Source organism: Coptis chinensis, chromosome 1 (assembly GCF_015680905.1).
Source record: "Coptis chinensis isolate HL-2020 chromosome 1, ASM1568090v1, whole genome shotgun sequence".
Lineage (NCBI taxonomy): Eukaryota > Viridiplantae > Streptophyta > Magnoliopsida > Ranunculales > Ranunculaceae > Coptis > Coptis chinensis.
Window position 1 is genome coordinate 2,521,990 of NC_141456.1, and position 22,583 is coordinate 2,544,572.

At 35.5% G+C, this 22,583-nt stretch overlaps 3 protein-coding genes and 2 pseudogenes across 7 annotated transcripts; 2 read left to right on the forward strand and 3 right to left on the reverse strand.

Moving 5' to 3' along the window:
- Positions 1-5,641: 5,641 nt before the first annotated feature.
- Positions 5,642-7,227, forward strand: LOC147521268 (glutathione S-transferase F11-like; annotated as a pseudogene). Its single transcript, XR_015219403.1, has 3 exons — positions 5,642-6,045; positions 6,288-6,339; positions 6,616-7,227. The product of XR_015219403.1 is annotated as a glutathione S-transferase F11-like (transcript).
- LOC147521269 (defensin Ec-AMP-D1-like) lies at positions 6,615-8,409 on the reverse strand. Its single transcript, XM_086603078.1, has 2 exons — positions 8,173-8,409; positions 6,615-7,723 (listed from the first exon to the last, which is right to left on the reverse strand). Exons 1-2 carry the CDS (start codon positions 8,231-8,233, stop codon positions 7,539-7,541), a joined length of 246 nt encoding a protein of 81 aa, XP_086459204.1. The 5' UTR covers positions 8,234-8,409; the 3' UTR covers positions 6,615-7,538.
- Positions 8,410-9,671: 1,262 nt separating this feature from the next.
- LOC147521270 (uncharacterized) lies at positions 9,672-12,931 on the reverse strand. 2 transcript variants are annotated; one of them, XM_086603364.1, is made up of 8 exons: positions 12,595-12,931; positions 12,242-12,514; positions 12,069-12,139; positions 11,892-11,973; positions 10,993-11,153; positions 10,495-10,600; positions 10,290-10,409; positions 9,672-9,911 (listed from the first exon to the last, which is right to left on the reverse strand). In XM_086603364.1, exons 1-8 carry the CDS (start codon positions 12,823-12,825, stop codon positions 9,780-9,782), a joined length of 1,176 nt encoding a protein of 391 aa, XP_086459490.1. In that variant the 5' UTR covers positions 12,826-12,931; the 3' UTR covers positions 9,672-9,779. The 2 variants fall into 2 exon arrangements, with proteins under 2 accessions (XP_086459490.1, XP_086459408.1); XM_086603282.1 differs by having other exon boundaries at positions 11,874-11,973; positions 12,595-12,929.
- A 546-nt stretch (positions 12,932-13,477) lies between these two features.
- On the reverse strand, positions 13,478-17,168 carry LOC147521271 (ras-related protein Rab5). Of its 2 annotated transcripts, XM_086603467.1 has the most exons (8): positions 16,958-17,168; positions 16,801-16,878; positions 16,549-16,716; positions 16,411-16,459; positions 16,241-16,314; positions 15,097-15,190; positions 14,130-14,230; positions 13,478-13,755 (listed from the first exon to the last, which is right to left on the reverse strand). In XM_086603467.1, the coding sequence occupies exons 1-7, from the start codon at positions 16,994-16,996 to the stop codon at positions 14,130-14,132; spliced, it is 603 nt and encodes a 200-aa protein (XP_086459593.1). In that variant the 5' UTR covers positions 16,997-17,168; the 3' UTR covers positions 13,478-13,755. The 2 variants fall into 2 exon arrangements, with proteins under 2 accessions (XP_086459593.1, XP_086459664.1); XM_086603538.1 differs by lacking the exon at positions 13,478-13,755 and having other exon boundaries at positions 14,129-14,230; positions 15,097-15,248; positions 16,958-17,141.
- Positions 17,169-20,260: 3,092 nt separating this feature from the next.
- On the forward strand, positions 20,261-21,935 carry LOC147521272 (uncharacterized; annotated as a pseudogene). The gene is made up of 2 exons (XR_015193890.1): positions 20,261-21,063; positions 21,522-21,935. The product of XR_015193890.1 is annotated as an uncharacterized LOC147521272 (transcript).
- Positions 21,936-22,583: the final 648 nt, after the last annotated feature.

Sequence of the window (22,583 nt, forward strand, 5' to 3'; positions counted from 1 at the left end):
TTAACTCCTTTGACAACACCTGCGACTATTTTCACTGAAAATATCCGCCTCGGCCGATGGGTGCCTTGGTTGCCTTGAGCCGGGTTGGAGGCGCCTTTCACAACATAGCTCAAATGACGATGAAACTATGCTTAGAACCAAGGCCTTTTGAATTTTGAATGTTATAAATGATTACCTGGGTTTGTGCTTGCTCTTTGATGTGCATACGTAGTTCTTGGTTATATTTTGTTTCACAACCTCCAGGCTTGACAAATTTATACAAGGAGGTGGCATGGGCTGTATACTGCATACTTGACGGTCGGCATGACATGTCTTGTCGGACCTTGATACATGAAGATACACTAGATCTGTCAAAGATGTTTTTTTAATGAATATTTCGATAGTCTTTATTGATATAACCAACATATATATATATAGAAGAAGAAGCTCTATGAATACGTAAGATCTCTTAGATCCACATATCTAGAAAAATAGGGTACACTTATTAAGATTACAAGATACTTGCTAATACTAAATAAAATAACAAATATTCTAACACCCTCCCTCAAGTTGGTGCGTAGATATCGCATACATGTCCAACTTAACAAGAGAGTTAATAAATACATTGCTAGCCACTGCTTTAGTAAGGACATCTGCTAGTTGTTCTTCAGACTTTACAAATGGAAAAGTAATAATTTCAGCTTCAAGTTTCTCTTTGATAAAATATCTATCAATCTCTACATACTTCGTTCGATCATGTTGAACAGGATTATGAGATATCTCTATAGCTGACGTATTGTCACAATACAGATTCATTTTCACTTTTGGTTTAAAACCTAAGTCCTTCAACAAATTTCTCAACCACAGCAACTCACATACCCTATATGTCATACCTCTATATTCAGCTTCAGCACTTGATCTTGATACGACTGACTATTTTTTACTCCTTCAAGTCACAAGGTTTCCACCTACAAAAGTGAAGTATCCTAAGATAGACCTTCTGTTGTCGGCAGAACCTGCCCAATCTGAATCATTGTAGCCTTATACATTTAGGTGATCATGATTCGAGAACAATAAGCCTTTATCCGGAGCAGATTTCAAATATCTCAATATGCATTCTATAGCATCCATATGAGGTTTACGTGGGTCATGCATGAATTGACTCACGACACTAACTGCATATGCAATATCTGGCTTGGTATCGCGATAAATAGATCGGTTTCTATACAAGCTTTTGATATCTCCCCTTATCGGTTGGAGTTGCATTCAAACACGTAAACAACTTGTGGTTCTCGCTTCAATGGGAGTATCAATCGGCTTACATCCGAGCATTCTCGTCTCAGATAATAAATCAAGAATATATTTTTAGTTGGGATAAGAAAATACCATTTTTTATCGGGCTACCTCAATCCCAAAGAAATATTTAAGGTCTCCGAGCTGTTTCATTTCAAATTCGAAGCCGATCTTGTTGTAAACTAGAAATCTCTTCATGATCATCACCTGTCACCACCATATCATCAACATAGATAATCAAAGCAGTGATTTTACCTCTTCTGTGTTTTAAAAACAAAGTGTGATCCGAGTTGCTTTGTTTGTAGCCAAACTTCTTCATAGACTTGGTGAACCTGCCAAACCAAGCTCTTGGGGACTGTTTTAACCCATACAATGTCTTCTTTAGTTTACAGACCATTGTTGTATCTGAGTATTCTGGTATACCTGGGGGAGGATCTATATATACTTCTTCAGTAAGATCTCCATGCAAGAAATCATTTTTTTCATCAAACTGAAGAAGAGGCCAATCTTTATTAGCTGTTAATGACAAAAGTACTCTCACAAGATTTGAAGTTTAGCAATCGGTGCAAAAGTTTCTTGATAATCTACACCATAAGATTGTGTATACCCTTTCATGACCAGCCGAGCTTTGTATCTCTCAATAGCCCCATCTGCTTTGAGCTTGATCAAAAATACACATTTGCACCCCAATCTTCTTTCTCTTTGGTAAGATTACAAGTTCCTAAGTGGCATTCTTTTTTTTTCTTTGCCATTTCTTCGCCATAGCTTTGGTCCATCTAGAATCTGCTAAAGCTTCCTGCATTTGACTAGGAATAGAGACAAATGATAATAAGAATACATAAGATGCATATGACTTGGACAACTTGTGAGATGACACATGGTTGCTTATGAGATATTTCACTTTAGCTTTAGGATCAGGTTCATATTTAATTAGTGGTTGGCCACGGTTAGATCGAGGTGGAAGATGATATTGAACTAGTTCAGAATTAAGACTAGGTAGATTAACATCATGAATATTAGACTCACCAACATTATGAGTATTTGAATCAACAATAATAGAGTAAGGCGATACCTCTAATGGGTCTTCTGGAGAAGATTGGATTAGTGGATCCGTTGTAGGAAGTAATGTACTATCATGGACTTGATCTTCACATCCTTCACTTAAGCACTTAGTGGAGGTTGCATCGACTTTTTCTATTAAGTTTTTATCATTTGGTGATTGTGATCTCAATAAATTAAAGACCATTATATCATCATGATTATGCATTTCATTTCTATTCTCCCCCTGAAGTGAAGAATCAGTGATATTTATATAAAAAAGATCGTGCTCATGGAAAATGACATCCATTGAGACAAATTTTTTGTTAGAAGATGGATGATAACACTTATAACCCTTCTGAGTTGAGCCATACCCAACAAAGACACACTTCAACGCACGTGGATCCAGTTTGGTGCGTTGTTGTGCATGTAAGTGAACATACACCACACACCCGAAGATATAGGGTGCTAAATGAACAATGGGTGGAAGCGTACAATGATCATAAAGCACATCTAAGAGTCTCCGAAATAGGACAACACTAGAAGGTGTACAATTCATCAAGTAAACAAATAGAGTTCAAAGCTTCTCCCCATAAGTGAGATGGAACATGACCACCAATTAATAAAGACCGAAAGTGACCTCCAAAATATGTATGTTTTTTCGATTCGGTAACCCCATTTTGGTGGGGAATAAGAGCAAGATGTTTGATGTAGAATACCAAAATTTAATGCATAAAGCCAATCAATTCCTTTTTGAAATACTCACCCTCATTATCGAGGCGAACAACCTTTACATAGATTCCAAACCGTGGTGAGCACCATCCGATGGAAAAGGGCAAAACCGTCTGGACATCACTTTTATGTTTCAAAAATATACCCGTGTCATCCGAAAGTGCATCATCAACAAATGTAATAAACCATTTCATCCCGTTATGTGTAGGGCGTGGGGCGGGACCCCCAACATCCGAATGAACTAAAGAAAAAGGAGCATCAACTTTATTATCACTTTCGAAGAAAAAATAATCACGATGGCTTTTCGCCATTCTGAGAGGGTTTACAAGCAAAATTAGAAAGACTACAACCATTAAATAAAGATGGAAATAATCTCCTAAGATAACCAAATGAGGGATGTCCTAGTCTCTATACCAAAGCCAAATCTAAGCCTTTATATTTATTAACTTTATCATCACTCATAACATGAGCTTGTACTCCTTGATTGGACCGTTGTAAACCATCCTCCGGATAATACAATCCTCCACTTTGTTTACCACGCCAATCCTCTCCTTGGTATGGATGTTTTGAAAAATACGATGAGTAAGAAAAACAAGGCAACACAATTATTAGATTTGATTAATTGGCTAACAAAGAGAAGGTTACTGAGTTTAGTGATGGAACAAATAAAACATCATGGATATATAAAGAAAAGGATAGAGGTACGATTACAACACCAACAACCGGAGATGACACACCATTAGCATTAGTAATGACTGATTTAGAACAACTAGAGGAGAAATGGTTAAATTTATAGCGATCACAAATCATATGATCAGTAGCACCCGTGTCAATTATCCAATCACTATTTCCAATAAAAACAATAAGAGCAGAGTTAGATATATCTGATTGGGCAACAAATCCGGCAGTAGTGACTAAGTGACTCTTCTTCATATAAAGAGTAGACATGACAGCTGAATCGTTATTGGAATGCACAACAACGGAATCATTATTAGTAGATAAGTCTGTCATTATGATATATAACACAAACAATGAATTAGATTAATAGACAAGAACGATAAGGAAGAAGAGGGTAATAAATACAATCTGATATAGTGTAACAAATTGTATTATATGACCATAAAAAGAAACCAAACATCCAAAAAAAAATACTCTGATTTCTATAGTAATGGGGTAGTGGAAAGAAAATCGGAGTTGGCTCTTGTTACCATGTCAAAGATGTTTTAATGAATATTTCTGATAGTCTTTATTGATATAACCAGCAGATATATATACAAGAAAAAACTCCATAAATACAGAATATCTCATAGATCCACATATCTCGGAAAATGTAATACACTTAGTCACTTACTAAGATTACAAGATACTTACTAATACTACAAGATACTTATTAATACTAAATAAAATAACAAATATTCCAACGAAACCTGCGCTACCTCCAGAGTGATAATGTTTTGCTTGGTGTCAGTAATCGAAAAGTCGAAACCATCATATGATTTGATTAGTAAAAAACGGTTCAAGATTTGAAGTTAATTGGGAGCCTTATCTCATATTTTTCGTTAGGATAAGTTGGGTGAGTTATTCAAAACCATTACCTGTTGCTTCTACTATTGCTTATTTGTGGTGTGTGTGTAAGGCTCCAGCTTTTGTCGTTGGCGGTGGTGCTACTGTCTCTTGTGCTAGGCCCACGTTTCTTCACTTTTGTCTATTTAATACATGAAGGTACACCAGCATAGTGGCTTTACTTGTTCATGAATCGTGGGTGAGCTTTAGCTTAAAAAATAAAAATAAATAAATAAATCGTGGTGTATAGTGGACTACGTTATAACCATAAGGGATAAAGCCATTCCCTCTCCCTCTCCCTCTCTTTATGATATTTAACTATGAAGAGACGCGATTATCTGAATTAGGAATTCAGAGGGGTCCGCGTATTAATACTCCATAAATAGGACTAAAACCTTTTGACTAATTCAAAGTTATTAGTATTTTTCTATTAAATACACAAAAAGCACTAACATCAAGCAGTTGCCGCGGGATTACACAATTTATAGTATTAGAGTTTTTTTTTTTTTTTTTTTTTTCGTAAAAAAATTAGTTGCCGCTAGATGATTTTGTTTAATAAAATGGAGTCTTTGTTTGTGTTAATTATCAAAACTCTTTTTCATTAATTTGATCACAAAATTTTCTTATAACATATAAAAATATTTATTGCGAAATAGCAAAATTATGATTTGATTGTATATTTTTTTTGTCATGGTTTTAGTGTTGTTTTTGGAGTGTATAAAGAAACTTTAAAAAAGAAAATGAGGTATTTATATGTCGTGTATATTTAATACGCAAAATTTGAACTGAAAAAAAAAACAAAAACAATACTATATCCACCGCGGCATTTATTTTTTTGTGTTTTTTGTTTTTTTCAGTTCAAATTGTACATATTAAACACAAGACATTATTGTTTTACTTTTTGTCAAAGAGATGCTAGTCCCATCAAATAGAAATGCCAATACCACCCCAATTCCAAGTAAAAAAGTACGCTTGTGCGTTTTGTGGATTTTCTCCTTGGTATAAATTGGTTCACTATGTGGCCAAGTCTCGTCCAAGTAACAAAATGTCAATCTCTGGGGAATGACGGAATGTAGTGAATTGATGTCGGCCTGTCGGGGGATAAGAAATGGCAAGTAATACCCTCATGTTACCAACCAGTACTCTTAATAATCCCGCAACCCCCAAAAGAAACACAAACCATTAAGCTCCAACCTCAAACTTCAAATGTATAAATTGAATCTAACTCGACTAGAACTGCTCATCAAATTTGTTTTGAAAGTGTTCCACAAAGTTCGCTAGTGGGCTTTAAAATGGCAGTGAAAGTGTATGGTTCAATCAGGGCAGTTTGTCCTCAGAGAGTCATGGCATGCCTTCTTGAGAAAGATGTGGAATTTGAACTCATTCACGTCGATTTAGACACTGGCGAGCATAAAAAGACCAGAGTTTCTCGTTCGACAGGTGAATTTTTACTTTTATGATTCAATGTTAGCTCTAAATTTTTCTCTGAATATTTCATTTTCGGTATCCTTTACTTGTACGAGCATCTCCAACTGGTCCTAGACTCCTAGGCCTTGTGCCAGCCCAACCACAGAATAGAAAGGGGCCTTAGTATGTATCTGCTTTCTTGACAATCCTCCGATCCGGACTCTGGATCAAGCTTCAATCCACAATTGACCTTTGCATATTTGTTTTCCTTGCAGCCCTTTGGACAAGTTCCAGCCATAGAGGACGGAGATTTGAAACTTTTGGTAAGTACACTGATTAATATACATAGAGACAAAGAGGTGACCACTATGAACAAATGAACAATGAATTAATCATGCAATAGGTTTAACTGTATGCTTGTATGTAACATATATTATGCCAACTCTTTGCCTAAATGTTCACTCTCCACCGCACTGTCAAAAAATCAAGGGTTAACTATGAGTGTAACACCAGTTTTCCAAAGGCATAGCTTCTTAATTATTGCAAGTTTAAGTCATGGAACTTGGTTCAATTGATTTGTAATCCTCGATATGTATCATCCAGAGTCAAGGGCGATTATAAGGTATTATGCAGCTAAGTACGCAGACCGCGGTCCAAATCTAATAGGCAACACTCTAGAGGAAAGAGCATTAGTTGATCAATGGATTGAAGTAGAAGCCCACAACTTCGATGACTTGGTGTTCGGTATTGTATTTAATCTTGTTATCCTTCCCAAAATGGGTAAGCCTGGGGACATTGCAGTAGCCCACGTTAGTGAACAAAAAGCTTGAGAAGGTCCTTGATATTTATGAGGAAAGACTATCTAAGAGCAAATATCTTGCTGGGGATTCATTTACTCTTGCTGATTTAACACACCTTCCAGCCACTAAGCACTTAATGAATGAAGCTGGAATGAGTCACCTTATAAAGGGTAGAAAATACTTGAATGCATGGTGGGAAGACATTTCCAGTCGACCAGCTTGGAAGAAATTGATGAAGCTTATGGATTAAGAGTTGAGGATATTTTCTGTTAAGGTTGCGGGTGCTCGAGATGCAAAATTTGTTGCTTTTAAGAATCTAATGTGGTTTTCTTTCTGAATTTTTTTTCTTCTAAGTATATGTTGTAGTGGTTGTACCACTGTACTAAAAAATAATATGGAAATTGCTTCTTTTGCATATCCGGACTCCGGGTGGTAATTTTTTTTTAAAATTATTAATCGTCTACAATTTGAACTTGGAAACACTAACACAGCTTGGATCAGTCCAAAAGTGGCCAAAACCTTCATTAAAATTTCCTCAAACATGAAGAAACAGCTTAACACGACAAATTCCGTGCACATTTTACTTAACTCAGATATTATAGATATATAGAGAAGACACACTTCACAGTTCACACTACTAGTTCCAAAGGAATATCTGAGAGCGCAGCTAGTGTGCATATTGTCTCAAAATACTACGTTTATATTGGCCATCTTATATAGACTGCTTCAAGAGATCTCATTCACGGCAAGGTTTAGTGCAAAGCATCTACGACGAAATCCTCTGCATTTCCCTCCTCGAAAGCCTTCAGTCTGGCAAACACCAGCGCAATTGCTCTTCCTCACGCACATGCCTTTGAACCGATGGCTTGGTGATTCACAAGTCCTTCCCTCGATAATGGTCGCTCCTACCTCTTCAACAAAGAAAAGCAAGTTCACCCTAGTGTCAAGCATTTACAATTTACTTGTGTATGCCACATGTTTTCAGTTATTATAATGTTCCAAAAGGGTTAACTTGTGTATGCCACGGTATGCTTTGAAAGAATTGAAAGACATTTTTTTCACAATTTCAAAACAAGACACCATCTGACAATATTATATACATCCAACATAGTGATCGATCAGATTTACAAGATAGTGGACTCGAGTGTCACTCGCTGTTTGTGATCAATATTTAATGCCAATTTCATGCTTGTGAAAAAAAAAAAAAAAGAAACACAATCTAGTTGGCATAGAAGGTGAGGAAGCCAGGTTCTGAATCGTTTATACTAATAACAAGACATAGTTTTGTTCCATTTGGTCTAGAACACACTTAGTTATGCACATAACTAAATTTTGTCCATGCAAAACTACAGTTACTTACCAATTGCCGTAAGGAGCAATACAGTGAAAAGAGCCGAAAACAGACGCATTTTTTTCTCCATTGGGTTTAGGGAAAGAGAGTAGATCGAGTGAACTGTGAATGTAGATGGAAGAGAGCATGTACCTCTCTTTATATAATTTTTTTTTCGCAATACATGGGCTAACTTGTAAAGTGTGAAAGGGTTACATGATTCCGACAACCTCACGTACAAATAGCTTCTTTTTTCTTTCTGCGTTTTTTTTTGGACAGTGAGCTATACATGCTTAGTAGTCATGTTGCAAAGAAGTATGGCACTAGTGTTAGAGCCAATTCAAAAATGCAAAAGCTACTTTTGAAAATAAAATAAAAATGCACACATGACTTAGCTGGCGTTCTTGCAATCGTATCTGTTTATTTGTTTAAAGTCTAAACAGTTTTAGAGTCGACCCACTATCCCTTAGTATCTACCTCTTGTTTTCTTTTTTCTTTTTCTAGTCTCTTATTCTTCTCTTTATTTACACCCAGAAGAGTGTATGATGGTGTTTCAGAAATTCAAATAAGGTAATATTAAGATTTAACATTCGAAGCTTTAGCTCTTCAAATTTCACTTACTTATAACTTTATAAGGTATTCTAAGAGGCATCTGACAAATGACTTTCAGGGATTAGTGTATCGATTTTATTAGTGTATCACCTCAGTAAAATGCACTTTCAGGGAGGTACGTAACTACTACGTATGCAACTCATTTTTGAATCGAGCACATAAAGCAAAGTTAAAGGCACTTTTCCTAAACCACTTTTTTTTTCTTCTTCTTAAGCTAGACATGGAAGGTAAGAATTAAGAAATGGAAAGGGAAAACAATAAAGTAAAATAAAGATAAAATTGCAATTAATTTATGTCTTGAATCTGTAGCACAATAGTTCAAACCTTCCACACGAATCATAAACGTGTTGGTGGGAAAAGCCATATATAGAATAACTCCCACGAGTCAGTAGACTAAAGAACCTGAACAAATCCATAAAGTAGTTTACGAAGAGACAAGGAATAATTGTTTGGGTTAGTTTAGTGTTACCCCCAACACACACACACACACTAGATGAGCCAATTTCTAGTGGGTAATACTAGTTAACCCTAATTGTTTTTCCAATGATATACCTCACAATCCCATAGTAGTTGGGATCATCAGTTCAGTTGAGCTAACAGAACTGGTTTGGACCTTGCTTTGGGAAAAGAACTTGCCATGAAAGTGTCTTTGTAGACCTTTGTCAATTGTACACAGAGAAGAGGATGACGAGTTTGGATCATGTAACAACAGTTATGAAGTTCCAACCTTAGCAAACTTATCCTTCAGCACAGAAAATTCACCATGGGGTTACATGATGTCACTGACGTGTACTCCACACGAGTTGACGTTGTATGGTTTGAAAAAGGTTAGATCTCTGCTGGATTAATAAGGTGCTAAGAGCGAATCTCCATGACTGAAGGTAAATGATCCAAAGAAAATGAAAAGCCATATAAAGTACGCAAAGCACAAATCCAAAATCCATTGAACTGGTCGCTAGTTACAAAGAGGAGTGGCAATTTGTTAATACAAGAGATGAGACCTGCAGATACATCATTTGTTCTCGTTACTTGCTCATTCGAGATTTAGCAGAGTTCTGCAGTAAAGGAGACAAAGGCTGTCTTGAACTAGGGCTATCGAACTCTATCATCCTCTTAATCGGACTGCACCTCTTGGGGCTCGACTTTCTTTTGTTGCTCTGAAAAAGAAACATGAACCAATTTTAATAATTGATCAATGCAGCAGTACGGTATTGGACTGCTTTATAGGAAAACGTTAAAAGTCGCAAGAGATAAGCGGACACTACAAAAATGTTCAGATAGGTTAAAGCTAACAATCTGACTCAAATCGCATTATATAGTCCTAATGTAATAATGATCTTAGGAACTATCCATTACTATGTCCTTAAAAAAGAAGGATTATCTAATATAAGTTGCTACATATATCCATTACTATGTCCTTAAAAAGAAGCTCAATAGAAGTTGCTACATGATCATCACTCTGATATTAACTCAACATCTCGTTCAATCTGAAAAGACTTAGAAAGTATTAGTATCAACAAAATGTAAAATCTCACCTTTGCTGAAGTATTATGTCCATCCCCGGACCCTGAATGGCGCTTTTCTTTGTTGTACAGCCTCAACAACTTTTTGTTCTCTACATCCAAGATGTTATTATCTTCAAATAGTACGTTCACCTGTAGGATAAAATACAAAAACGTTGCCAAAAGAAGTAGTGGAATATAAACCTTAAACAACATAGGAAAAACCATCCATGCTAACCTCCTCCTCAGCCTTGGTAAGGTTAATTTTAAGATGCTCCTTCTCATTCTGCAGTGTCTTGACTTCAGCCACCAATGATACAACAATTTGACTGGATGGTCGCAAACTGCAACAGATAAAACAAAAATTCTGCATATCAATCAAGATTTTTTTTTTCTTTAGGCGTTCGCACTTCGCAGGTCCTAGGAAGTACTTGCATCTATAATAAATTAACAACTAATTGAGGGCTTGAGGCATTGATATTCTCTTTTAGCTTCTTAACTTCTTGTGTATTGATTTAGTAATACAACAACAAAATCAGAGTGAATCAAAATATATTTTCTTGACACATGAACCATTGGACGTGATTAAATATTTTCTAGCTTGTGTGTGTGCATCAATCCAGCAGAAAGATATGAATACTCCATCCCATACCTCCAAAATATATAAGTGCATTACACATAAAGTAGAAACTATCAACATAAGTTATTAAAGATGAAAAATGAATAAAGAACTCACTGGTCCCACATATTAAGCAACTTCTTATACGATTCGAACATTTTATTTGCTTCTAGAAAAGCACGTGCATTTGCTGCTAATCCATCTTTCTCAACCATCGAAGCTAGCACTGAATCAAGTAAACCTTCTTCCAAAGTTGCACCACATGGAGACGAGTCATGCTTTAAGAAAAAACATGATAAGAATTTGTCAGACCTCTCAACAGTATAATTTAAAAAGTAGAATAAAGAAATTTAAAAACCAATAATGTATTACAGGGCCATCATCCGATGCTGAAGAACTATAAGCAATGACGTAAAGAAATCACAAGAAACTCTGTCACTTAAGATTATTAGAAAAAGGAAACTCATTGTACATAAAATTATATTTTTGTACTAAAAACTTTGTTTTTAGTGCAAAAAGGGATGCCACTTATTAGTGCGTCTTCTCATGAGATAGGAAGCGTAAATAAGAGAAGTTTACCACCCCTAAAGTCATTCATCAGCATTCCACCCAACAAAAGTCTACATGCCCTCATGGAACTTCTCCCTTAAAGTTTTTGAAGGTTGTAGAAAGTTCACGTAGAACTTCTCCATAGAAGTCTTTGAAGGTGATGGGCAATAACTTCATATTATGCTTTTTATCTGATATCTTCACAAAAAAGTGTATCTTCCTACTAATAACCCTTTTCCAATCAAACACACAATAATAAGCCGCTAACAATAACATCTATTTGCTACTAAACTAAGAGCCTTTTTTGATGGATATGTTGGCAGATTGCATAGACAACCCAATGGTACTGGCCATCTCACTAATAAGATCACTATTAGTTGTTTAAAACAGTAATCAAACATCAAGTGCCAAATTAAGTTTTAGAAAAAAATTAAGAGTTATTAACTCACGGGCATGGCGGCTAGTACATGTGGGCGTGGACTTTGGTTGTCTGCTTTCAGCAAAGAACATTTGCTACAGTGAATAGGATTATCACTACATCCTTGCAACCTGATTAATGCAAAATGAATAACAAATTTAGCATACTAATACACGCAAAAACATTTATCCCCACTATAAAATTTGACCAGTACCCATTTATATACCTTGATTGCTCAAGCATAGTAATCTTTTCTCTCATCAAATGTAACTCCTCAGTCAACCGTGTTTCGCTAACCTGCCACCAAAGAAACCCAACTAATCAATACACAAAAATTTAAAACCTTTTAAAATCATTAAACAACATTGGGGAATATATATATATAAATAATAAATATACCATGTGCTTCTCGCATTTTTTTCTATAAATTTCCAACTCTTCTGAAGCATTCTTCAACTCATCTTCGATATCAAGAACACGAACCTCAGCCTCTTTAGCCCTTTCATCTGCTTCATTAGCAAATTCCATCAACGCTTCTCGATCACGATCATAAAGCAAACACTCTTTCTCCCATCTTGAACACTGGTTCAAAAGATTAGTACACTCAGTAGCCAACTTCTGATTCTCCTCCACAAATTTCTTCAATGCTAGTGCACTTTGACTCGCTTCCGACTAAATAAAAATTCAAACAAAACAAAACAAAATTATATATAAAAAGAAATAATGTAGAAAAATAAAAAGTTCCTACTAACCCTAGCACGGTCGATTCTTTGGTCTTTATCTTTTAATCTGGAATGTAAAAGAAAATACTGATCTTGAAGACATTTTCTTGATTGTTCAGAGGCACGGAGTTTTAATTCAAGTGTGTTTGTGGAAATAGGGAGACCTAAAGAGAAATCGATTGATTCTTTAATGAACTCGTCAATTTCTTGAGGGAGATCTCTTGATGTTGTTGTTGTTGTTGTGGCTTCTTCGGAACTCATTTTTTTCTTGGAGATATTCAAAACCCTAGAAATGGAATTTGGTCGGAAGGAGAGAGAGAGAGAGAGAGAGAGAGAAAGGAGTAGCCGTTGAGAGATTTTTTTGAACTTGAAAAAGAGGTTTATATAGTGTCTGTTCGGTCCGACACCAGAATTTCAAACGTCACTTACCTAACAAAAATAACCATGACTAATATGTTTATTGAGTAATATTAACCTCATTTAAGTTATAATAGGGGTTTTAGTGACATGTATTACAAAAACACATAAACAAATTCATGATTGTTATGGTATTTTTAAGTTTTAGATTTAGCGGATTTTTTTTTTTATATATAATCTTCTAATTATTTTAAATATCGTCACAAAAAATTATTCAAATCTGAAATTTGTAACCTCATTGAATATAGTCAACAAATTAAGAAGTTTGACTACTTATAAACAGTTCATTTTTACGATTTTTAATACTATATTTAGTAAGTTCAGATTTTTTTTGATTATTTGTGACAATATTTAGAATAATTTGGAGATCATATTCACACAAAAATTAACCTGATCTAAAAACTTACAAATGCCCAAACGGTTTTGAGTTTGTTTAAGTATTTTTATAAAACGTCACGATTATCATTACTGCATCTGATAGAATATGTGACCGAAATATATGAATGACGAAAGTTTTATATATTTTCTCTTCCAAACAGGTGTGAAATGCCAATATTTAAAAGAACATTAAATCACACTAAAATGTTTATGTATGAAGATCCACACACATATTACTACACATTTACAGCGTTTGGGGAATTCCGAATAAACCATAAAAACAAAAGTAACTTCTCCATAAAACAAAACCACGACGACCTCCACGGTGTTTTGTTGGCATTTGTATTCACCCTGTCCAAACCAACCATTTGAGAAGTCACTGTAATTATAATAATCCTGCCAATCAGAAAATAATCGAGTCAATAAACAGACGAAAAATAACGGGAGAAGTCCCCACAAAAAATAAAAATACACTCTATGCCCACATCTCAAAATGTCAGACCAAAGACCATGAATGCATACTCCAAAAAACGTAGACATTTACGCTACGGTTGGTTCAGAAACCCTCATCATTTGTAGTGTGAATGGTCTTTAGCTACATCTCAGACACTTGATGCAGACATTATTGAGAAAAGAAAGCTTAACGCATTATTGTTACTATGGTGGTTCAGTATCAGCCTAGTCCCATTGCTATTTCAGAAGTTGGTGCCTAGTTATAATGTGCAGAACAAAATAAAGATCTGATTAATAAAAGAAGGGAAACAAATTACTTAGGAACAACATTTAGCCGCTTGGGACCTATCTGCTGGTCTGTCAACGAGAACCATCCCTGCAGGATTTTGAGAAGGCTGGGCCCTAGGTAACCTCCTTGCTGCTTGCATGAAAACAAATATTCAAGGTCAAGACGAAAGAAAGAAAATTAAAAGTAATGGATAGAAACTGCTTGGTTCACATATACAAAAATATCATTAGACAGAATCGAAATCTATAGACAATGAAACAAGTATCCTTTTAAAGAATCCGCAATGATAACATACATAATTGTGTTACATAGCTAAAATTGCACTTGTGATAACGATATGGGAACATGGTGGCAACATAGATGGGCCTCACCAAAACCAAACATTGGATATCAACTCCCTCTTCCAATCAAAAATTACAGAGAAGATTAAGATCCAGTGACACCTTTTAGCTGCCAACCTATTTGACAACCATCTAGATGGAGCACAACCCCAAATGGGACTTGCTTTCGGTCAAGAGGATCTCTTCACCATAGAGATAATCCTCAAAAAAGAGGGGGGGAACAAACCATTTTTGACATTTCTACCCTGGAAAATTACAGCTCAAAGTTTTCAATTTGCAATCATCTTTGGACAAGGTATAAAATGTACAATTAACCGATTTAGTGCAAGGAGATGGTCCGCCAAACATCAACTCAAACATTGGGGGTTCCATGAAGACACTGTCAAATAAAGTTCTAACGATACCCCACAATATGAATTGCAGCCATGCTCGTGCTTAGTAGGAAGCGTGTTAACCCATGGGAAAACCACTATCAGAATAACAAATATTTTACAGCCAGAAAATTGTAGTGGTTTACATATTTTCAGGAGGATAAAGGACATAAAATTCAGGAGTTCTATAGATGTTCAGATCATATTCCATTCCAGCTAACAATGCTAATAAATTAATAATAATCAGAAAGAATTTTCATCAATTAGAAGAAAATGAACACACCTATTTCATAAAATACGTCGTTGACATTAGTAGCATTTTTTGCAGAGGTCTCCATGAAGAAAAGTCCATTCTCCTCTGCATATAAGCGTGCCTCCTGCAAGGGAATTTTTTTCAGAACTGATACATACGAGCACGGCTGGGCACGCAGGATGCTTACATGGAAGAGCGATAAAAAAAAGTGCAAATCAGAAAAGGAGATTAAGTTATTTCCATAACTTGGACGCTTGTACTAAAATTTCTTTTCCTTTTACCTAACTCAGTAACTCCTGATGAAACAGTGTATGACACAAAGTACTAGCAGACTGTGATCATATTAATGGAAGTTTCTACCTAACATTTCCCCATTACTGTCACTAGAGTCATTGGTATCCCAAAAAATACTAGAACAGACCAACCTAACCAGTATAATTATAAACACAACTTATAGAGCTTCAACCTTAACTCCATATCTGCAACTCAAAGACCCGTGCAGCTCATTAACTAGACATGTATATACTATTGTCTTTATTAAGTATGACCATGACATCAATTAAGCAGGGTGTGTATACTAAGGTCTGTAGGGAATGTGACCATGAAATTAACCACACAACCTAAAATACATTTAAAACCTCTTCAAAAAACAATAGTTCACTGAAAATTTTATTGTCAGTATCAGGCTTTAAGCATAGCACCATGAACATGTTCATTGAATAAAATTACACTTTTAACAAAATCAAATTGGGCACATCCTGCCAGCAACATGACACCATAGTGAAAATAAACATCTTTGTTGCATTATAAAAAAAGCCTACAAGTTGAATGGAAATCCCCGATCCGAATAAGTGTATGGATTCAAGCATTATAATTGGAGCAAATCGCCATCAGAAAATGTAATAGAAAAAGTTTACTTCGCACATCATACCCTTTACTTTTTGTCAACTTCAAAATTCACTTCCCCTACTGAGACTCGAGAGCAGTTTACCAATTTGATGTTTCCAAAAAAAAGACTTATTTATTTTTACTTGGAGCACATCATCATAAACAGCAATCTTGTTGCCTCCTTATATGTCAACTAATCATGATGAATTCTGCATAACCTAATTATAAATCCCCTATCATCTAACCAGAAATAAACCCTCCAAAAAATTCCGTAAATTACACTCACCTCTGCTGTCACCTTCCTTTTTTCTTCCAAATCAGCTTTATTTCCCGCAAATGCCATGACCATACTAGGATTACCTGGAACAAAATTCAAAATAAACCTGTATTCATAACAAGTACCAATAAGGAAACCATCTCAAGCATATCCCTTTAACATATGGAAAGACCGCAAACCTTGTTTCTGCAGCTCTTGCACCCACTTCTTAGCACGTGTAAACGATTCCTAAAACCCATCAAAACAATCAAATTTCAACCGAAAATCAAACTTTCACAATAAATCTAAGGAAACAAAAAAAAAAACAAAAACCACACCGTGCTAGTTATGTCGTAAACGATGATAGCAGCCGCAGCACCTCGGTAATACATAGGAGCCAAACTATGATACCTCTCTTGTCCAGCAGTATCCCAAATCTCAAACTTAACAGTAGCATCATTTACTGCTAATGTTTGCGAAAAGAACGCTGCCCCGATCGTGGATTCCTATAAACACCTCAAAAACCCTAATTTAAACACCTCAAAAACCCTACAACAAGTAAATTCACATGAAATTCATCTCAAATTTACCTGAAACTCAAGAAATTGACCCTTAACAAACCGCAACACTAAACTTGATTTCCCTGCTCCCATATCTCCTAATAGAACCTAAGATCGAATCCCAACAAGTACAAATTTTAATAAAATAAATTGAAATTTAAAAAGAGTTGGGTGAAATTGAACTTACGAGCTTTGCATTGAGATTGTTGTTTCCAGTAGTTGCCATTTTTTGAAACCGAAAATTGAAATCTTCGATTTCGAGAATATGAGGATCGGGTTGAAATTTAATTTATTCGCCTGTTGGAATCGAGAATTGAGATGGAGACTCCAAAAGAGAGAAGACAAAGTAATTTGACGTGACGAAAGAGGAACGAAATGGTTTAAGAGTTATTATTTTTTACTGATTCTGTACATCTAGGTGTTATATAAGCGCTTACGTAATGCGCGCCAAGTAGCATTCATTGGCAGAATACGATGAACCCGTGTTTTGGCATGTGTAGATCAACAGAGTGGTCAACTTAATTTTGATTCTAGTTTTTGGTCTGGTCAAAGTTGGACATAGAGCTGTAAATGCTAGCCCGATATACACAAAGAAAATCACAACGTCTAATAGCATTTCCAATGCAGGTGGATATGGTGGGAATGTGATTTTATTCACCTTTTTATGGTTCAAAACTTTTGCCCAATGCAAAGGTGAATATCTCCGGTGACTATTTTCCCAAGTCAAAACGATGGTAAAATCTTCAACCCCGAGATAATTAGCCGAATTAATGAACTTCGGACGGGATGTTAGATTCCATCGTCGTGTGTGTGTTTTTTTTTTTAATTTTAATTTTTTTTTTTCGGACGAGAATATTGGATTCCGCCTCGTGTGTTTTGACTTTTTTTTTTTTTTTTTTTATTTCAAACCGGATGTGTCATTCCGTCCGTGTTTTTTTCGATTTTTACATTCAGACGGAATCCAACATCCCGTTCGAAATTATTTTTCACCTTTGTATTGGGCAGTCTCACTTTGCTTTTCACCAAAACAGTGAAAAAGATGAAAAATACTGCCTACGTGAAGATGAATATTTGTGACTTGCATTGCATTGAGAATGCTCTAATGTCAAGCTTTGACATAGCCAATGATGTGTCTTCCCATACCACATTTATGGTCCATACTGTTTTTGGACAGCTACGGTTGGTTAATCACAACCGCTAATCTCGAGCATAGTATCCAAAGAGTGCATGATGTGCAATCAATAATTCAATACTATGCGTTTGTAATTTTGTTAATGAAATTTTGAAAAAATCTTGTAATGTAAACGTTACTTAATTTTTTTTTATTATACTAATGAAAATCTAACTCGAGATTTCAAATTTGGCTCGACTGTAAATGTGTGCTTCTGGAGATTTTATTTTATGCAGTAAAAACTATCCAAATGAAATTAGTCAACCTAACATGAAAATCTAACAGAGAAAACTTGTGGTGGTCATCAAATCTTGATCAAGAAACATGCTTGTAGTAGTTGAAAAAATTGTGAATCAATAATTAGAAATTTAGAACTACAGCTAATGTTATACACTTATACCATTATATTCATCTGCCGTTCTGAAAGTCAAATCCATTAAAGTGCTCTTTTTCCGCCACAGAGATGTTGAATAGAACATTTGAACCACATATGGTAATTGGCAACAGCCCCATTTCAGTCTCCATTATTATTATTTTCAGTTTCCCAAAATTAAGGCTTCCTTATTACTAGTTTAAGACTCATTAAGCTGCAATTTCTACGTACCAACCAGTAGATAAAATACTGCTGGTTGAAAACCCGTCCACTTGCTCCAAAGTGGCATTCATGCAGACTAGTGAAAGTACGGAAAGACCACCAAGTGTGTCCTACTTGGACATCTACTACAAGTCATTTTCTTTAGGGTGGTATGGAGTAAGGTCATATCTTTGTTACAATCTTACAGTACCTACACGGAGAAAGTGAGGAGCCTCTGATAATCGTGAACCTCTATAAACAACGGGACTGAAAATGTGAGTGGAATTGCCTCATGACAACTCATTGAGTTAGCCCCCCTCCCCCCTACAGTGGTGGAGCTCCATGGGGGAGGTGGTGGGTGTTACGCCCTAGCTCACCTAGGAGGAATTTGTCAAAAAAAAAAGTGTTATGTTCGTAGTTAGTAAAACTGATAATATTATTTGTCCCTATTATACTTTGAATTTTATCTTTGCATTCAAAAAGGACTTTAATTAGTGGTAAAAATAAGAACTATGAAGGGTCATATTTCTTTTGTTGAGCTGATGGATTCATTAGGACCACTTAAAATGAAAAGTTATAAATACTGTACATGGACAGAATGTTAATGATAAAGCAAGCTCTTCAACACTACTTATGAATTAGGAAATCTCCATTATATAAATATATTAACATAATTTTTTTTATTTTTAAATATTGACAAAATAAATTAAGAAATGATTATTTAAGTAAAATATTTATATATATATTGATGAAGTACTCTTATTGATGTACAATGTTTAACTAAAATAAAACAAACTAAGCTAAAGTAGTTGTGTACATACAAATTGAGTTGAAAACTTATAGTGCTCACCCGGAACAAATTTCTGGCTATGCATGCCACTGCCTGGTATGAGAACTTCTGTCATGACTCATGAGACTCACTCATAAGTGTCATAACCAACTTTTATAGATCTGGAGGTGTGCTTTGATGGTTTGATCGGTCTTTATTTGATAGAAAGCAAAGAGCTATTGCTAATCTGATATGCCTTGTACATGTAATAGGAACATCACTATATTCAAATTACTTGCGAGAATACTAGTGTCAAAATTATGATGTCTCATGACCAAAATATTAAGAGCTCATATAGTGTTGGATTGTTGTATTGTAATAACCATAAAAAAAAAAAGATTGTTGTATTGTAATTATTTTTTAAGCTCACACTCTTTGATCATTTTCACATTTTATAAGAAGCTCACCAAAAGAAGCATTAACATCAGTTTTTTAAATTTGTTTTTTCTAAGACTGCAATTTATTAAGATTGACCAACAATTCTTAAAAGTAAGAGCATTTCCAATGCAAGTCATTATTTTTCTCCTCTTTTCACCTCTACGTAGGCAGTATTTCTCTTATTTTCTACCGTTTTGGTGAAAAACAAAGTGAAACTATCCAATGCAAATGTGAATATTAATCTCGGACGAGATGTTAGATTCTGTTTGGACGTAAAAATCGAAAAAAACGCTCGGAATGAAATGAAACATCTGTCTGGCAAATTAAAATCTTGCAAAGTGACACATAGCATATAATTTGCAGGAGCATGGAGCACTGTACACCAGAAGATACCGTTCTCATATCGTGATAAAAACAAGCAAAATACCACGGTATAGCAAAGTCCTCAATTGGTCAAAGAAAATAAAGCATGTAACACACTAGACATTGCCCCATTCACAGTTCTCTCCATCAATTCTCTCACTCACTGACTCTCTTCCACCCCCACCCCCAACCATCAACCATCTCTTTCTTTCTTTCACAAATGCCAAAGCTATGTCTGAGCCTCCAAACACACCATCATCCATAATCCACCACCATCAATATTTCCAACAGCAACAACAACAAAATGCTCATCATCAACCACAACAACAACAACAACAACAACCATTCATCTCTCCTTGTCCTTCACCTTCACCTTCTCCTTCCACTTCTCTCATTCGTGAATACCGTAAAGGAAATTGGACACTCCACGAAACTATTGTTCTCATTACTGCTAAAAAACTCGACGATGAAAGAAGAACTAAAGCTTCCACTACTCCACCCGATCCAACTAACCCGAATAAAACAACAACAACAATCTTTCTTCTTCTTCTTCGGCTCGAACCGCTGAACTTCGTTGGAAATGGGTTGAAAATTACTGTTGGAGCAATGGATGTTTAAGAAGTCAAAATCAATGTAATGATAAATGGGATAACTTGTTACGAGATTACAAGAAAGTTCGCGAATACGAAGCTCGGTCCGATGTATCTAATGATCTTCCATCTTATTGGAAACTGGAGAAACACGAACGCAAAGAAAGAAATCTTCCAACTAATCTTGTTTCTGAAGTTTTCGAAGCTCTTAATGAAGTAGTTCATCGTAGATACGCTGCCAAAACTCCCTCTTCCTCATCGAGTCCCGCTGCGGTTGACGCAAAGGGTAATGCTTATTCTTCCGTACCGACGACATTGCTACCTGCCCCTCCATTGCCTACTCTTCCTCCTCCTCCTCCTCCTCCTCCATCACAACCAACCGTTTCAGGTATTTTGTGTAATTATTATTGGATTTTCGGGTGAAGTTGGAAAATATTTATTATTGGTCAAACTCTAACCGTTGAATGTAATAAAAACAGAATAAACACAGACTGATCACTGATATGAGAACAATTCCTTACTGTTTGGATATCTTTTTTTAAAAGATTTTCTTCGTTTTGCTCACATAGTCCACTAGTTAATTATGAGCTGTTGTATTGAATATTTAGTTACAAGTTACAATTTTTTGAAAAAAAAAAAAATTACACACACAAAATAAGATGGTGCGTTTTGATTTGGGATTCAATGCATGTCCTGAGTTCACATTAGCATGAATTACTGCAATGCTAGCAAAAAAGAGAGAAAAAAAAAATTTGTAGCTAAGCAACCATGCATACGTGTGGACGAGCCGTATGGTGCATATCCAATCATTTACTTAATTTTTTTTCATGTTCTATACAATGACAGACGAAACATCAGGCGAGTCATCTGAATCGGACTCAAAGATGAAACGACGACGGAAGATCAAGAATGTGGGCACGAGCATACTGAAGAGTGCATCAGTACTAGCTGAAACAATAATGACTTGTGAAGAAAAAAGAGAGAAAAGGCACAAAGACATAATAGAACTCGAAGAACGAAGGCTTCAGATTGAAGAAACTCGAAATGAGGTGAATCGACAAGGAATTGCCGGCTTAATAAGTGCAGTGAACAATCTATCCGGAGTGATACAATCGCTGGTTTCGGATAGGCACAGTGGTGGCACATAGTTCATTAATTAACCATTTTTTTAATTATGAAAAATTAGTGATTATTGTTATTTATTAATTTTCAGATTCTCTATTAAATATTTTTCTATGTTAATAATATTTTCTTGAAAAAGATTTTTACTTTTGTATGTCTTCTCTTTATTGAAGACTGGAGGATTCAGTAGATGAATCATGGGTTGTGCAGAGCTCCTTTTTGTGTCTCTTTTGAGTGGGCCGGATGGGTTTGTACAGGTGGTCAAAAGACTATAATGCCCATCCTTCTTAAGGATGTTTACATATACGGTTCAACCGTAACAAAATACAGCAGTGAGGTGAAACCGTGAAAATGAGAAACTCTGAAGTACCCATGAAAGTGCAGCTATGTCGTCCAGTTTATGAATTCAAATTAAACCTAAAAGAGAGCTACATGTATTCCGCTGGTGAATTTGTAGATTTAAGCAACTTAGCAACCACTTTTAGCTGGAGAAATTTCGATGCTAGTGACTAGTGATTATAGGTTCAACCAAACTATAAATTGCTCATGAAGTGTTGATAAATTCTGATCATTAAGTTTAACATTGGGTTGGAAGGGAAAAGTTGCCGTAGCTTCTTGCTGAAAAATTATATATATAGAACTAAATCTTTATCACCTCCAAAAAAAAAGTCATTGTAGTTTGGTGATGCAATTAAGGTTTTGTTCGAATCTACATTACAATTAAGGTCACCTGAACAAACTTATGCTTTATTATGGAAACATAACCTTAAAGACCTGTACTTGTAG

Coding starts and splice junctions, on each gene's coding strand:
- LOC147521269 (XM_086603078.1), bottom strand. CDS start 8,233: ATGGAGAAAAAAATGCGTCTGTTTTCGGCTCTTTTCACTGTATTGCTC. Junction 7,724..8,172: donor ATTGCTCCTTACGGCAATTG/GTAAGTAACTGT, acceptor TCTTTGTTGAAG/AGGTAGGAGCGACCATTATC.
- LOC147521271 (XM_086603467.1), bottom strand. CDS start 16,996: ATGGCAACTACTGGAAACAACAATCTCAATGCAAAGCTC. Junction 16,460..16,548: donor TTTACGACATAACTAGCACG/GTGTGGTTTTTG, acceptor GATGGGTTTTAG/GAATCGTTTACACGTGCTAA. Junction 15,191..16,240: donor AAAGGAAGGTGACAGCAGAG/GTGAGTGTAATT, acceptor ATTCCCTTGCAG/GAGGCACGCTTATATGCAGA.
- LOC147521270 (XM_086603282.1), bottom strand. CDS start 12,825: ATGAGTTCCGAAGAAGCCACAACAACAACAACAACATCAAGAGATCTC. Junction 12,515..12,594: donor AAAGAATCGACCGTGCTAGG/GTTAGTAGGAAC, acceptor ATTTTTATTTAG/TCGGAAGCGAGTCAAAGTGC. Junction 12,140..12,241: donor AAAAATGCGAGAAGCACATG/GTATATTTATTA, acceptor CTTTGGTGGCAG/GTTAGCGAAACACGGTTGAC.